Below are 13,112 nucleotides of genomic sequence, written 5' to 3'. Positions count from 1 at the left end.
TTTCTGTAGTTTCTTCTGATAGTTTTGCAGGCTTCAGTACAATGCCTAGACAGTATTACATATTTATCATTGGTACTGACAACTAAAACCGGTATCTGGAGGGTGTCATTTAAGAGGGTTTTTTATGTATGATCAAGGTCAGTTAGTAAAGCAGAGACAGATTATACTCTGCATTGCTTGGTAGAGTTCTTGGGAAAAAAAAAAGTTTTTGGTTATTGTATCGTCTTTGTGTCACTGTATTATTTAAATTAACCTGTGCTGTTGTGTCCTAGGCATTAGCCTAGCTGAAAAAACAAGCTGCCTAGGCACAAGAGACATTGGAGATGGAAAGCAGCTGCTGCATATTACTAGAATGAACTTCAAGCTTGATGTACAAGGATTTTAGAAAGCTGCTTCTTTGAAAACAGTTAGACTTTTTTTCAAAAAGGCAAACATTGTCTTTACTGCTGTTTGGGCAGAAAACAATCTGGTTGCCTATATGTATTCAGTAAAACAGGGCTGGTATGAACCTAGAATTGTGTGCTTTTCTAATTCTGTGTGCACTGGCTTTGTACCTGCCTACATATTCTGGTGACCATTTGGGAAAAGATTTTGATTATCTTGGTCTTTTTTATTTTTCATTCTTGTAGTCCTTGTTAAAACTGCTTGCACTCGCCCAAGGGCAACTAATACCTTTCTTTTAAAATTTATTTTTCTTTTTTTTTAGATTTGCTTCTGTGTATATAGTGTTTGTTTCAGGAAGGTAGTCTTAGGAAAGAGAGGAGCTTGGTCTGCATAATTGTAGATAGATAATTGTAGATAATTTTAGTAGATGCAGATATCACCTTGAGAAGGGCACACTTGCATAGTAACAGGCTTAATACATTTGTTGCACACAGTACTGTTGGTTTTTAGAGACAGATGTCTAGTAATTACTTTGTCTAAGCATAAGCTTTATATTGATAGGTGGTAAAATTGAGGCTGTCTTTGAAGCATGGATAAGGACTTAATTTCCTTGGTCTCTGTTCTAGCTTCCTGTTCCCCCCCATATTTTCTTTGGGGTTTTTCATTTTCTTTCCTTGTGATCTTGATGATCAGAGGGGAAGTGAATGGGATAAAGTTAAAGCTAATACTTCTGCAGAGATCCGTGCTCTCCTGTCTCCCACCCAGTAAAACCACACAAATACTATGGTACATTAGTGTTTAGTGTGGCCTGAGAAACTTCTGACTGTATAGAACTGACTGAAAAAACTAGGTTTGGGACTTAAACCAGCATTAAACTTGATTGTATGGGTTGGATGTGGCAGTTCAAATATGTATTGAACTGAGTATTAGGTGAGACAGTTCTCTAAGCATAAACAAAATAATTACTTTTTGGTGTCCTTAAAAATGTTGCCGTATGTCAGATGTTAAGCATGTTTTGATTTGTTCCAGTAGCCGGATCGAGCTGGGAGATGTGACGCCACACAACATTAAGCAGCTGAAGAGGCTAAACCAGGTCATTTTTCCTGTCAGCTACAATGACAAGTTCTACAAGGATGTACTGGAGGTTGGCGAACTTGCCAAATTAGGTACAAATGTTCTTGCCAGTAATTGCGGGCTGTGGTGGCAGAAGTGGTCATCATTGCTATCCATCATGGTTTTGAATAGCAGCTCCTTCTATTTAGTTGTTCTACATAATGAAAAGTAACTGTTCGGGAACATCAAAAAAGCCACAGAGGGTCTGTGTTCTAAACAGATTACATCCCACTGGGAACAGGCATGTTTTCTGTTCAAGAAGAAAACAGTTGTGCACTGCCAGCTTACCTCCTGATGTCATTGCTGGTTGGTGTGAGCAGTAATAAGCAACCACTGTGTCAAAGCAGCACTGGTAACTTCATTCCAAATGCGAATCCACAATGTGTGTTATTTTATCTGGATAGGAGAATTAGTAAGAGGGGAGGGAGGGAGGAAGGAAGATACAGGGTGTAAATGAAAGATCTGTATGTGTAGTTTGAGACTTGTTACTGATAAGCCTTTGTTTCCCTCCCTGGCAGCCTATTTCAATGATATTGCAGTGGGAGCAGTGTGTTGTAGGGTGGATCACTCCCAGAACCAGAAGAGACTGTACATCATGACACTCGGATGCCTGGCACCCTACCGAAGGCTAGGAATAGGTAAGGAGGGTCTTCTTTTGTATCTAAGTCATCAGAGAAACCAGACTGCTGTCCAGCTTTCCAAATGCTCTTTCAGATTTTTAACCAAGTTAGTGCACTTTAGACTACTGATTTCTTTGGAAGGGACCGGGGGAAAAGAGTAGGATTTATCGTGTGCTCATTTTTCCCTGCCTTTCAGAAATTAGCTTTTTGTAGTAGTATTTTTTAATTCAGGATTTCGGATTACTTTAATCTTAATCATATTATCATCCTGTGATGTAAATACTCTTCTTCTGTAGATGTGAAAATCATTGCAGAGAGATATGAAATTATTTGTCAGTGATATGTAGCCAGTATGCAAGTTCTACTTATGTAGAACACAACATTCCTTCATTGGCTTCTCTCTTCACTCTTCTAAATGTAGGGGTTTTCTCTTTCTTTGTCTTTATCACTACTGATTATTGCTGCTCTGGGGTAGTACCTGCTTTTTGTCTATACTGCATTTAGTTCTTTGCTCCACTTTGCAAACCCATAGGACAGATTAATCAAGACCTTAGAGTAACCCGTTTGCTTTGACAAACTGGATTGAAAACATAACTTTATTTTAAATTATTTTACTAGGTCTTTAGTAGAAAAGCTTACCAGTGTCCTTAATGCTTTATACAATGTTTTGGCTGTATTTTGAGGTGAGTTTGAGACCATGAAACTAGTATTGAAATAAGCTGATTTATACATATGCTTCTGGGCTGTTTGCGATTTTTATTTCTTCTTCAAAGAAACAATAAATTAAGGTTTATGAGCAGCCAGAGAGAGAGAAGGAAATACTTACACATCATGTTTTATTTGCCTTTCCTAGTTTTCACACTCTTATCATTTTAGTCTACCTACAGTTAACCTGCCTTTCCTCAAGGAAGTACCTTGCTAAGTATAGACTTAATTGTGCCCTTCCAGTTTTCTTAAGTATCTCTTTATCTTTTGGCAGGAACTAAAATGTTGAATCATGTCTTAAACATCTGTGAAAAAGATGGCACTTTTGACAACATCTATCTGTAAGTAAATGAGTTGCACTCATGCATTTTTGAGAGATGATAGAGGTAGATGTGGGAGCAAAGGGATGGAGATCCAAGTGTGGGTTTAGTGTATATTTTAGTGGGGTCAAGGAACATCTTGTAAGTACTAGCAGGAAAGCCAGGGGTCATATTCTGTGTTTGTTGTGTAATTCTGAGAATACCAAAAGCATGCTTGCTTTAGAAAGGGTTCTGCGGATTTGCTGAATTTGAAAGTAGTTTAGTTAGAAAATTACATTCTAGAGCAAAATTACACTGAAAGACAAAAAAAACCTTTTTAGAAAGGATTTTATTTTTATCATACAAGGTGGTCTTCAGAATGGAAAATATTGCAAGTTTTGATGCATTTGCTTTCTGTCTTTTATGACAGCACTCTGTGGGTTAGAATATCAGAGATGTTCGCAAACACTCAAAGTTTACATTCACTAATAAGGCCCAACTGCTATTCCCATTATTGCACACTGCCAGGTCAGCTGTTTGTGCGCAATAAACTAGACCAGTGCCCTGACCCAGCTGGGGAAGCTGTTTTCAGTTTTGTTTCTGGGTGTTGTTTTTGCGCTTTAGTGTGTTTTTGGGGGTTGGGGGTGGTTTTCTTGTGCTTTGTTTCGTTGGGTTTTTTTTTTAAATCAGCTGCATGTCTGCGTAAGCACTTGGCATGATGCAGACAAGAGAACAAGCACAGGGGTGGAGGACAGTCACCCCAATAGTCCCCCTGGAAACAGAATCTGAAATCCATAAAAGCCAAAACTATGCTTTGCTGCTGGTTTCGCACTTCTGCTTTTTCCTGCGCATTGGTGTCTGTGTGGTTACCAAGTGAGCTGATGCAGTTTTTGGCCAGATCGCTTCTCTGAGCCAACTTCTTGTCCATCACTGCCTTGGCCATCACACCAGTGCAAGCATGATGTGCTGCTAGGGATAGGCCCACAGCAGCTACAGCTTGGATGGACTTACACTGCCACAGAACGACATCCTGAATACTTTCCGGGACTGTTGAAGATGCTTCATGAGGAGTGTTTCATACACTGATATCACTATAAATGGAGGGACTTTCTCCTCAAACTTAGTCCATTTCTGCCACGGAGGTGTGAACTCTTCCACGTCCTCTACTGTTGCTTTGTGCCATCTCTGTAAGAGGAATGTGTTTTAAAGGGGTGTCTGAGTAAAACTGCTTTTGGCTCGTATTCCCATTCTCCTGCGTCTGGAGAAGTGGTAATGAGCTCTCTCTTATGCTAATGGGACAGGGGCTTTCCTTTTTGCTTTTGCACATTACTGTGTGCACAGTGAAGGAACTGTTTGCTAGTTCTAATGCAAAAAAAACCCCAAATCCTTAATAATCCTTCTTTACACTTCCCAGACTAAGGATTCTGGCATGACAATAAATAGGCCCCAAAATTGGGCTGAAGTTCTTTTAGTGGCCCATTGATTTAATTACTTGTGCGTCTTCTATCCAAACATATTATGCAGCTTAGCACCGAATTTGATATCGGTGCCTAAATTTGTCATTGTAATAAAGTTCCCTTTTAGCTTTTTGGTGCATATTGGGCTTAACACTAAGATCTTTTGTTTTGTTCTGCTGTTGCTTCCACAGTTACTTTGGTTCTATGGTTATGCAGCATGTTGTCATGACAAAGTGATTCATGAACTTGTGCAGTGTCCACTGAATTTTCGGAGTGTTTAATGAATGCCTTTTGTTGAGCCAAACATTTTTCTTTCTTTTCTCTCTTTCTTATTTTTTCTTTTCTTTTCTTTTCTTTTCTTTTCTTTTTTTTTTTTTAGTGAAACTTGTGCAAATAAATGTCCTGGTCACTTAGGATAAAGAACTGATGGCTGTTTGTTTTGGAAACCTTGAAACACACTAGCAAAAATCTGTAAAACTCTAGGGGAAGTAAATACAAGGAAAAAGGGCTTTGTAATTCCATGGGGCTTTTTGATACTACAGCTTTTTGTGGGGAGAGAGGAGTAGTTAGAGTAGAGCAAGTTGTTAAAATCATATCAAACACCATTGCCAGTTATATGTTACAGTGTGTTGGGATCATCGCTGAGACATCTCTTCCGGTCATCTGCAAAATGTTATTACAGGAAGTTAAAGTTGGCTTTACAGTGAAACTCTGCTACATATTTCCACAAAATATCTGTCATATTGCTTTATTAGGATTAAGAGAAATTGAAATTACTAAGGTAGTAATGCTTCAGAGTTTCTCTGCTGTTTTGTGTTCCTTTAAAGAGTTTTACTGAGGGGAAACATTTACTACTACTGACTGCCAGGGGCCATCCAGGGGCTGAGTGTTAGCCCAGAACTGAATTGGGAAGACCAACAGTTCCAGTCCTGGATTTACACCACTGTTCCTGTCTCTATCTAGATAGCTGTGTTTCTTGTCTTTGACCGTGAGTATGGTGGCAGAGCACTGACCCCTGTCTCTCTATCCCCTTTTCTGTCCAGGCATGTCCAGATCAGCAATGAATCTGCAATTGACTTCTACAGAAAGTTTGGCTTTGAGATCATTGAGACGAAGAAGAACTACTACAAGAGGATAGAGCCAGCAGATGCTCACGTGCTGCAGAAAAACCTCAAAGCCCCTTGTCTCGGCCAGAACGCAGATGTGCAAAAGACCGACAACTGAACAAAACCCCAGCGGACACTTTCTTGCACTTGCTTGTCGCCAAATAAGGAAAGAGAGGCCTCTTGATTTTTTTTTTTGGTTGGTTGGTTTTTTGTTTTGGGTTTTTTTTTTACTCCACCCCTTCATCTTCATTTTTTTTTCTTGACCTCTCTCCAACAAAATGTAATGCTTCTTCCAAGGATTGTCCAATCATGTTTGGGGTTGGGTTTTGGTTGGTTTTGGATTTTTTTTTTTGAACTCTCCTTTCTGGTGTTTATTTGGGGGTAGGGGGTGTTTTTTTGTTTTTGTTTTCTGTTGGGGTGGGAAAAGGTGTGCAGATCTCTTTTAAGTTTGAGGTGTGGAGGGCTTGAGCAGGTTATCCGGATGACAAGTTTCCTTCAGAATTATTCTTTCAGTAAGCAGAATGTAAATCCAATGCGGGGGGAAAAGGCAAAGCGATATCTTGCCCTTTGACCCCTACATTATTGTTTTTTTTATAACCTACAGGGTACTTTAATCTCCCCCAACCTTTGAATGCTACTTCAGTACTTCCCACTCTTCCTCTTAATCCCCCCACCTCAAAAAAGTGTATTTAGTTCTTCCCAATATTTTTGAGTATGGCTTTTTCCTCCATCTTTTGCTGAGAAGGGTGGGCTACTTTACCATACCTTTTCACTCTGCCTGGGCTGATCTTTTTGAATGCTTTTTTTAAATACTCCTCACCCAAGCTGGTGCTACACTTCTTAACTGACTGAGAGGAGGATTTAGAGTGGTCTTCGTTTTTTCTTATTTTCATTTACCCAACTCCCAGCAGACTTTTGCCAGAGTAAGAGCTAGATCTGGTGTTGGCAAGAGTAACCTTGTAAAAATATGAATCCTGAGGCAAGACCCTTGCTTTAAAAATGGGTGAAATTCTGCAGGGCTCATTGAGAATTAGTTTGTCTATGTTGTTGGGATGGAAAAAGTGATTGTGACCACCTTACCAGCTTTGATGACATAAGGCAAGCACCTGTCTCCAGACAAATCAGTTACAGCTACTGAATCTGTGGTGACAGAGGTAAGGGTTGAGGAAACCAGGCAGCAAGGCTATGAAGGCAGACGTGAATCTGACCCTAATCACATAGCTTTGCAGGGGTCTCCTGGATTTGCTTGGGGTTGGCTTGACTTGCTGTGTTTATGTGCTCCTTCGGGAGGAGGTGGTGAAGAACTGCGTGGTTTTGCTCCTTTGAAGATTATTTTCCCCCTCCCCCGTTCAGTAGTAATAATGCAGTTCTCCTCTGGTGAGAGGGTGTTTGTGGAGCACCGGAGAAAGCAGCATATATTAGAGCATTTTATGGGTTTGGAAAATAGGCTGACTGGCTTCTTCCTAGTACTGTAACTTTGAGGCTACAGTAAACTGTACTAAGCTCTGCTTTGCGTCCTTTCATGCTTTGTTTGCGTGAATACCAGTGCTCCTTTCTAGGCACTGTTGCCAGCAATTTTATGTATGCCAATATAAATACCAACTTGAGCTTGGACTCTTCTCCAAGCACCTGGGAAAGTGCACTGAGCTGAGACAACACCAACCTGCCCCATCCCCCATGTAGATGCTGAACTGTATTCTTTTCCTGTTTGTTTTTTAAAGTTTAGATCTGCATCTTGAATTTTTCCGCTCTGAAAGCCTCCAACCTTTCGTGTGCATTGCAGCATACATCTGGTTAGTAGGTGCTGTCCAGTCATTAGAGGGTGACTTGGGAACCAAGGATTCCAAGATGGAAGTTGTGGTGAGGCAAGGGATGGCACCCCTCGCTGCACATTATGTGGTCTTTGATACCCAAGGGGTGACTATATGAGCTGCTACACAACTACTCCTTCTTTCACAGAAGTCTGTAGCATTTGTTGGAGTGCATCTTGACAGACCTGTGCTGGAAAATGGCTACTTAATTTGCTGGGTTTGCACTAATGGAGTCTTGGAGACGGGCAGGTGGCGAGCACCTGTGTTTGCAACACTCGGTGGCAGACTCTGGCTAGAAAGATGCAAACGGTTCCCTTGGCCAGAGGCAGCCTAGTTCTGACAAAAGCTTGTTTTCAGTACAGCTAGGACCTGCTCATGGTGGTTATGTTGGCAGTCCAGCATCTTTCTAGAAGGGGATGTATCGAAGCACAATTAGCTTGCCATATGCCAGCATAGTTTCCCTGGCCATCTGTAGACCAAACCAAGAGAAGTATGTGGAGGGAGAGAGATAGTATTGTATTTGAGGATGTTCGTGCAGCACAGCTGTAACTCAGACCATAGCTGCCTCTGGTGCCAAGCAAAGTGCTCTTCATTCTTCTAGAACTAAGTGGTAAGTGTTTGGGTTGGGTAGATGGGTGTGGGGATATGAACTCTTAGGACTTGCTGTTGTCGTAGGCTTCCACAAATCAGTGTGTTTCACAGACAGTTTTTCTTCAGGTTTAAAAGTACAAGTCTGATGTCTGAACTTACTTGGATTAACTTTTGTTTCTGTCTCTTTTTGCTTTGGGCTGCCATCATTCTATGAATGTATCCATGAGAACAATTCTTAAAGCTCCTATTCCACAGCAGACCTGCCTCATTGTAACCTCTGATAAAATGTTTTGTAGGAGGTGGAAGAGAGAATAAATCTAAGACTCCTTTTCCCAGGCTATTAATCCTGGAAAACAGTTGTTGAATCTTGAATACGAGGTTTAATCTGAATCTTACGAAAACTGTGTTCCCTGTACATGGATAAGGGCAAGTGAAGGTCTGTAGTTCTGGATGACAAACAGTTGTATTTTATTAGTCTGTCAGTTGTGCTGAGTGAGGGAGGAGAGTGCTGTGTCTTAGTGCTGTTAGCCAGAGACACTGAAATTGTGTGAAGTATGGGCTTACTGCAGAGAACTTCAGTTACTTTGGTTGTTGCTGCAGGAGGACATCCTTCTACTAGCTTGAAAATAACGGTGTATGAACAACTAAATTTTTCAAAAGTTGGGAGTTTCAGTGGGGAAAAAAAGCCCCACCAGCACTTCCTGTTGTGGATGAAGATCTAGCAAGAAAAATGTATGTGATTAACAGCTTTAGAGTGTAAATTGTGTATATACAAGTTATTCCTGAATCTCTGCAACTGGCTTTGTCATACATCGGTTGAAGTATGAAGATGTTACCTGCAAAAGGACTCCTACTTGAGAAAACCATGGTACAGGAGAAAAGGAATCATCCAGAAGAGAGAGATCCCTCATTTTTGGGAGGGGGAAGGGAGAGAATGTATTTTGTGTATACAGAAACTGGCTGAGTTTACATGATGCAGCTAATGGTTAAACCTGCCAACTAAATATGACATACTGTTACGATTGAAACAAACCTACGTGATATTTTGTTAAATCTTGATGGTGCCCTGTGTCTAGTAAAAATTTGATCCCCCAAATTGTTTTATTCTCCCTCATGTTGTAATCCAGGGTCAGCTGCTATGCACAATGTCTGTGTTTTGTAAAGTGTTTGCTGACTTGGATGTTTCTTTTGAATCTGCAACTGCTTCCTGATTAATTTGGCTAAGACCACCCCTGGTCTCTTGAGTTAAGATTTAGTGAAAGGTATGCTGTATGCAGTTTACAGATGCATTCTCAATGTTACAAGTTAAGTTGCAGGGGGAGCAAATTCTTTACAATAAGATGGTCCATTTTTAATCTATATCATTGCCCTTGTTGTACATCAGGAGCATGTTTTTGTTTTTCTCAAACTCTTTAGAAATACCGTTCAGAATAAACGTGCACTATTTGAGTTATGTCATTTGCAACTTGTCATGTGCATTTTTTTGCAGTCTGGCTGTTTCCTTCTGAAAGCAGATATAGACTATTCCTCAGATGTTTCATAAACTGTGTAACTCAGAAGATTTCTAACATGAACTGTGTGTTGGGCTGCTGTGATGAATGCCAAGGGTGTCTGACAACTGAGCAGAGTGAGGTCTGTTTGTTTGTTTGTTTTCCCTGGAGTTACAAGCCCTTCCTCAGAAATCCTCTGTCTTGTGGGGTAGGAGGGAGGAGAGGAACTGTTCTGGAATATTTTTGCATTGATTAGTGAGCAGTCTGGAAACAAACAGGCCAGGTGTCAAGAACTCTGGTTTGGGCTTTATAGATAAAAAGTTTAAAGTATTCACATTAGCTGCCAGTTATTGCAAATCTTGACCACAATCTTTGAAAAACTATGGTCCATACTTTTGAAACATGTCTTAACATGCAGCACATACTCTTCCATACTGACTTTTCTCAGAAAGCTATTTAAGTAAAACTCATCTCCTTAACAATTTCAGTCTCTTCTGTTAAAGCCATTTTTTTGACTACTTTCACTATGCTCCTCTTCTGCTTTGAAGTGCCATTTATGAAGTGATGAAGTTGCACTGTGGCCCACGTTCTGGAGGAAAAGAAGTGTTTCCCTAAATATTCTATAGTGTATCCTATTCACTTATTTAAGTTCCTCTGGAAACTGCTTTATCAACAGATGGAGTTGCTGCATTCATTAGAATAACATCCAAAAGCAAGGCTCAGGCTCTGAAACTTGTCTGTAGTCTTGAGTGGCTGCTTCCAGCTGCCTTCCCTGACCTGTGCTGGAGGGGGGCCTGGAAGGCACAGCTGGAAGTGAACTGCTACCAGAAGTGCAACCTTCATCACTCCAGCTTCACCAGCAGCTGCAGAGGCTGGGAAACCTTTGCTGGACTTAAACTGCTGCAGCTGTTCTCCAAACCATTCAGCTTTTATTGGTCTCTGTCACGTTTCTTTCCTTCTTCCTCATCCCAGCTGCCTCTTAGAACAACCTGTCCAATACTAGACAATTCATTTGTCCCTTACAGGGAAACTAGCAGTAATCCTGATCATTTATGTTGCCCTTTCCCAAAGCCGTGCTGGTTCTACAGGCACTCCAGGCATTCAAAATTTGGGTATTTATAGGGCCTCTCTAATCACTGAAGGTATGTTATCTCTTAGTTGTTACTGGTACAATTACTTAAAGAACAGTCACCACACCAGGATCTAGTGAGTGAGTGGTCAGTCATTCACTTGATGTGAAACACTGGGATTGTTACTTTTTCCCAGTATGTAAATCACCGTATTTACCTGTGGTGTAATTTATTTGCTGTTACAGTGCACAGTTACTTGACATTAGAAGATACACCTGCCATTCCTCATTCTTACTATGTTGAGTAGCCTCCAGCAATTTTTCACCTCACTCTACTTCATTTTTTGAAGTGTTGAGGAGTATAAGCCCCTGCACAAATCTTTGACTCCACTACTGACTTCCCACTAGGGCGAAAATTTGATTTTTCGTTCTATGCCCTGTGATTTCTCTCTTTTAATCAGTTCTCTGTCCCTGTGAGGACATTATCCTCTGATCCTGCAGTATCTTAGATTACTTTAAAAAATCCCTGTCCAAAAGCTCTTAACGTGAAGTCCTTTCGAGAATCTACCAAACCAATCTGTCAGGTGAGCATTGTGATCTGTTTCTGGCAGTATTACTTTCCATCAGGGTTGTCTAAGTCTATTCAGCCTGTCTAATCCAGATGCTTTGTAAGGGACAAATGCCTTGCCTTATGTTCTTTTCTCTTGCCCCTAAGGAGGCATCAATTCAAACAGATAATGGAAAGGTTACTCTATCCCTCTCTTTTCATTCTGCCTTCTTTCCTCCTCCCCAGTGCTTTAACACTGTAAAAGCATTCAGCTTTACTACCATTCTGCCTGAAGGCATTGTGGCACCACCAGCTGAAGCTCTCTAAACTGCTGAGTTGCCAGCTTGCTTTCACTCACTTGAATGTACATGACCCATAGTCCAAGAAATTCCTGCACTGGGAAAGATTCACTGACCTGTGTTCTCATTGCCTGTCAGCTGCTGTATCACATCATACAGACTTAGGCCACTGCTGCTCATTGAATTATTGAACCCAAACCTGCACTACAACCAAGAACTGAAAAAAAAAATTGTTCAAAAAATTGCACTGAAGATCTTGGTTAAGACTATCTGAAATAAAGCTGCAAAACCACTTGTCAAAAAACCAGCAAATTATCTATTCAATTTAAAGCTTTTCTTCCAAGTATTTGTACAAAAACTGTTTAACCATCTTGCCATATAATTGTAAATTTATATTCTCCACTAGAGACAGGCTACTGATATTTAGCAGGTTCCTGCTGTATGTGGTTTCACCTGTGGATTTTTGCCTGCTGCTGGATTTTTGCTACAGTATTTCAGATATTTAACCCTGTACTGGTATTGACCATTTATGAGCTCAAACACTATAGAGCACAACAGAGTGTCAATAGGTAAACTTGGTTTTGCTGCTTTGGATGGGGGGTGCCTATTTAGTGAAAATCTTCACCAAAAAAAGCACACTACCCTTTAGAAGAGGAAAACCCCCCCCCTCACTTTATATTGGAATAAATTGATGGAGCAGTGGTGTTTCAGATTTTGCTTGTCTTCCAGTTTAGTCGTGTCATATCAGAACTGAAGATTATGAAAAGCGAAAAAGTGCATTTACATTCCTACTTTACAGCTTCAAGCTGCTATTTATAGTAACGTTAGAATTTCTCTGCATAAACAGCTTGGGCCTCAACTTTCTTCACAGCTCACAAATGGGTTTTCCACTTAATGTCAGCTGCAAGGTTATTTTGCAAGTGGCAGCTATTCAAAATAAAATGGTTTGGGTTTTTTAAGATCTGATTGCTGCTATGACTCATTTCAGCAGCAGAAGAGTTCTTGGACACTGCTTCAGAAACTTGTCCCTGCTCTATTATATTGTAGGAAGGCATATGGATACGAGATGCTTTCTCAGGGAAGCAGTTGAGGCGTGAAATGGGAAGCTGCCTTATTATGGATGGTAATTGAATTAGGTGTTAGCAGGAAGTAAAAAGTGAGGTAGTGGGGAGTTGTTAATGATCCACAGTCCCTAATTTCACGGATAAAACAACACTTTTCCTAAACTCTGATGTAACTCAGGAGGAAGATAGATGGAGCACCCTCCTCCCCAGAACTAAGCGTGAGCACAGCGGGTGACAAAGTTAAGGAAAAATGTCTATTAAAGAATCAACCACAGCACAGAACAGTCACGGGACGTGGTCGGGCTCCTCATGAACAGCTCCATGTGGCACATCTTTAGCCAGCCTTTATCTTTGCTCCCCATTCCTTTGCAGAACGCCGGCTGCCGAGGACGCAGGGCAGCACGCCAGTGCACAAACGCTGTTTTATGCTGGCGAGGTCTCTCATGTACCCCGCGGCTGAGGCCGGGGAAGGGCAGCGCTCGGGCGATTCTCGGGTCTGCCCGCCGCGCCGCTGCCCTGGCAGGACGGGGTTGTTTCACCTGACAAGCAAAACACGC

At 41.1% G+C, this 13,112-nt stretch overlaps 1 protein-coding gene across 1 annotated transcript; it reads left to right on the top strand.

The window, feature by feature from the left end:
- The first annotated feature begins 1,290 nt into the window (after window positions 1-1,290).
- Window positions 1,291-9,544, top strand: NAA50 (N(alpha)-acetyltransferase 50, NatE catalytic subunit). The gene is made up of 4 exons (XM_008631787.2): window positions 1,291-1,550; window positions 2,016-2,135; window positions 3,097-3,163; window positions 5,622-9,544. The coding sequence occupies exons 1-4, from the start codon at window positions 1,379-1,381 to the stop codon at window positions 5,800-5,802; spliced, it is 540 nt and encodes a 179-aa protein (XP_008630009.1). The 5' UTR covers window positions 1,291-1,378; the 3' UTR covers window positions 5,803-9,544.
- Window positions 9,545-13,112: the final 3,568 nt, after the last annotated feature.

Source organism: Corvus brachyrhynchos, unplaced genomic scaffold (genome assembly GCF_000691975.1).
Source record: "Corvus brachyrhynchos isolate BGI_N302 unplaced genomic scaffold, ASM69197v1 scaffold3, whole genome shotgun sequence".
NCBI classification, from domain to species: domain Eukaryota; kingdom Metazoa; phylum Chordata; class Aves; order Passeriformes; family Corvidae; genus Corvus; species Corvus brachyrhynchos.
This window is presented reverse-complemented; position numbering and strand designations above follow the sequence as displayed.

Coding starts and splice junctions, on each gene's coding strand:
- NAA50 (XM_008631787.2), top strand. CDS start 1,379: ATGTCAGATGTTAAGCATGTTTTGATTTGTTCCAGTAGCCGGATCGAG. Junction 2,136..3,096: donor CTACCGAAGGCTAGGAATAG/GTAAGGAGGGTC, acceptor ATCTTTTGGCAG/GAACTAAAATGTTGAATCAT. Junction 3,164..5,621: donor ACTTTTGACAACATCTATCT/GTAAGTAAATGA, acceptor TTTTCTGTCCAG/GCATGTCCAGATCAGCAATG.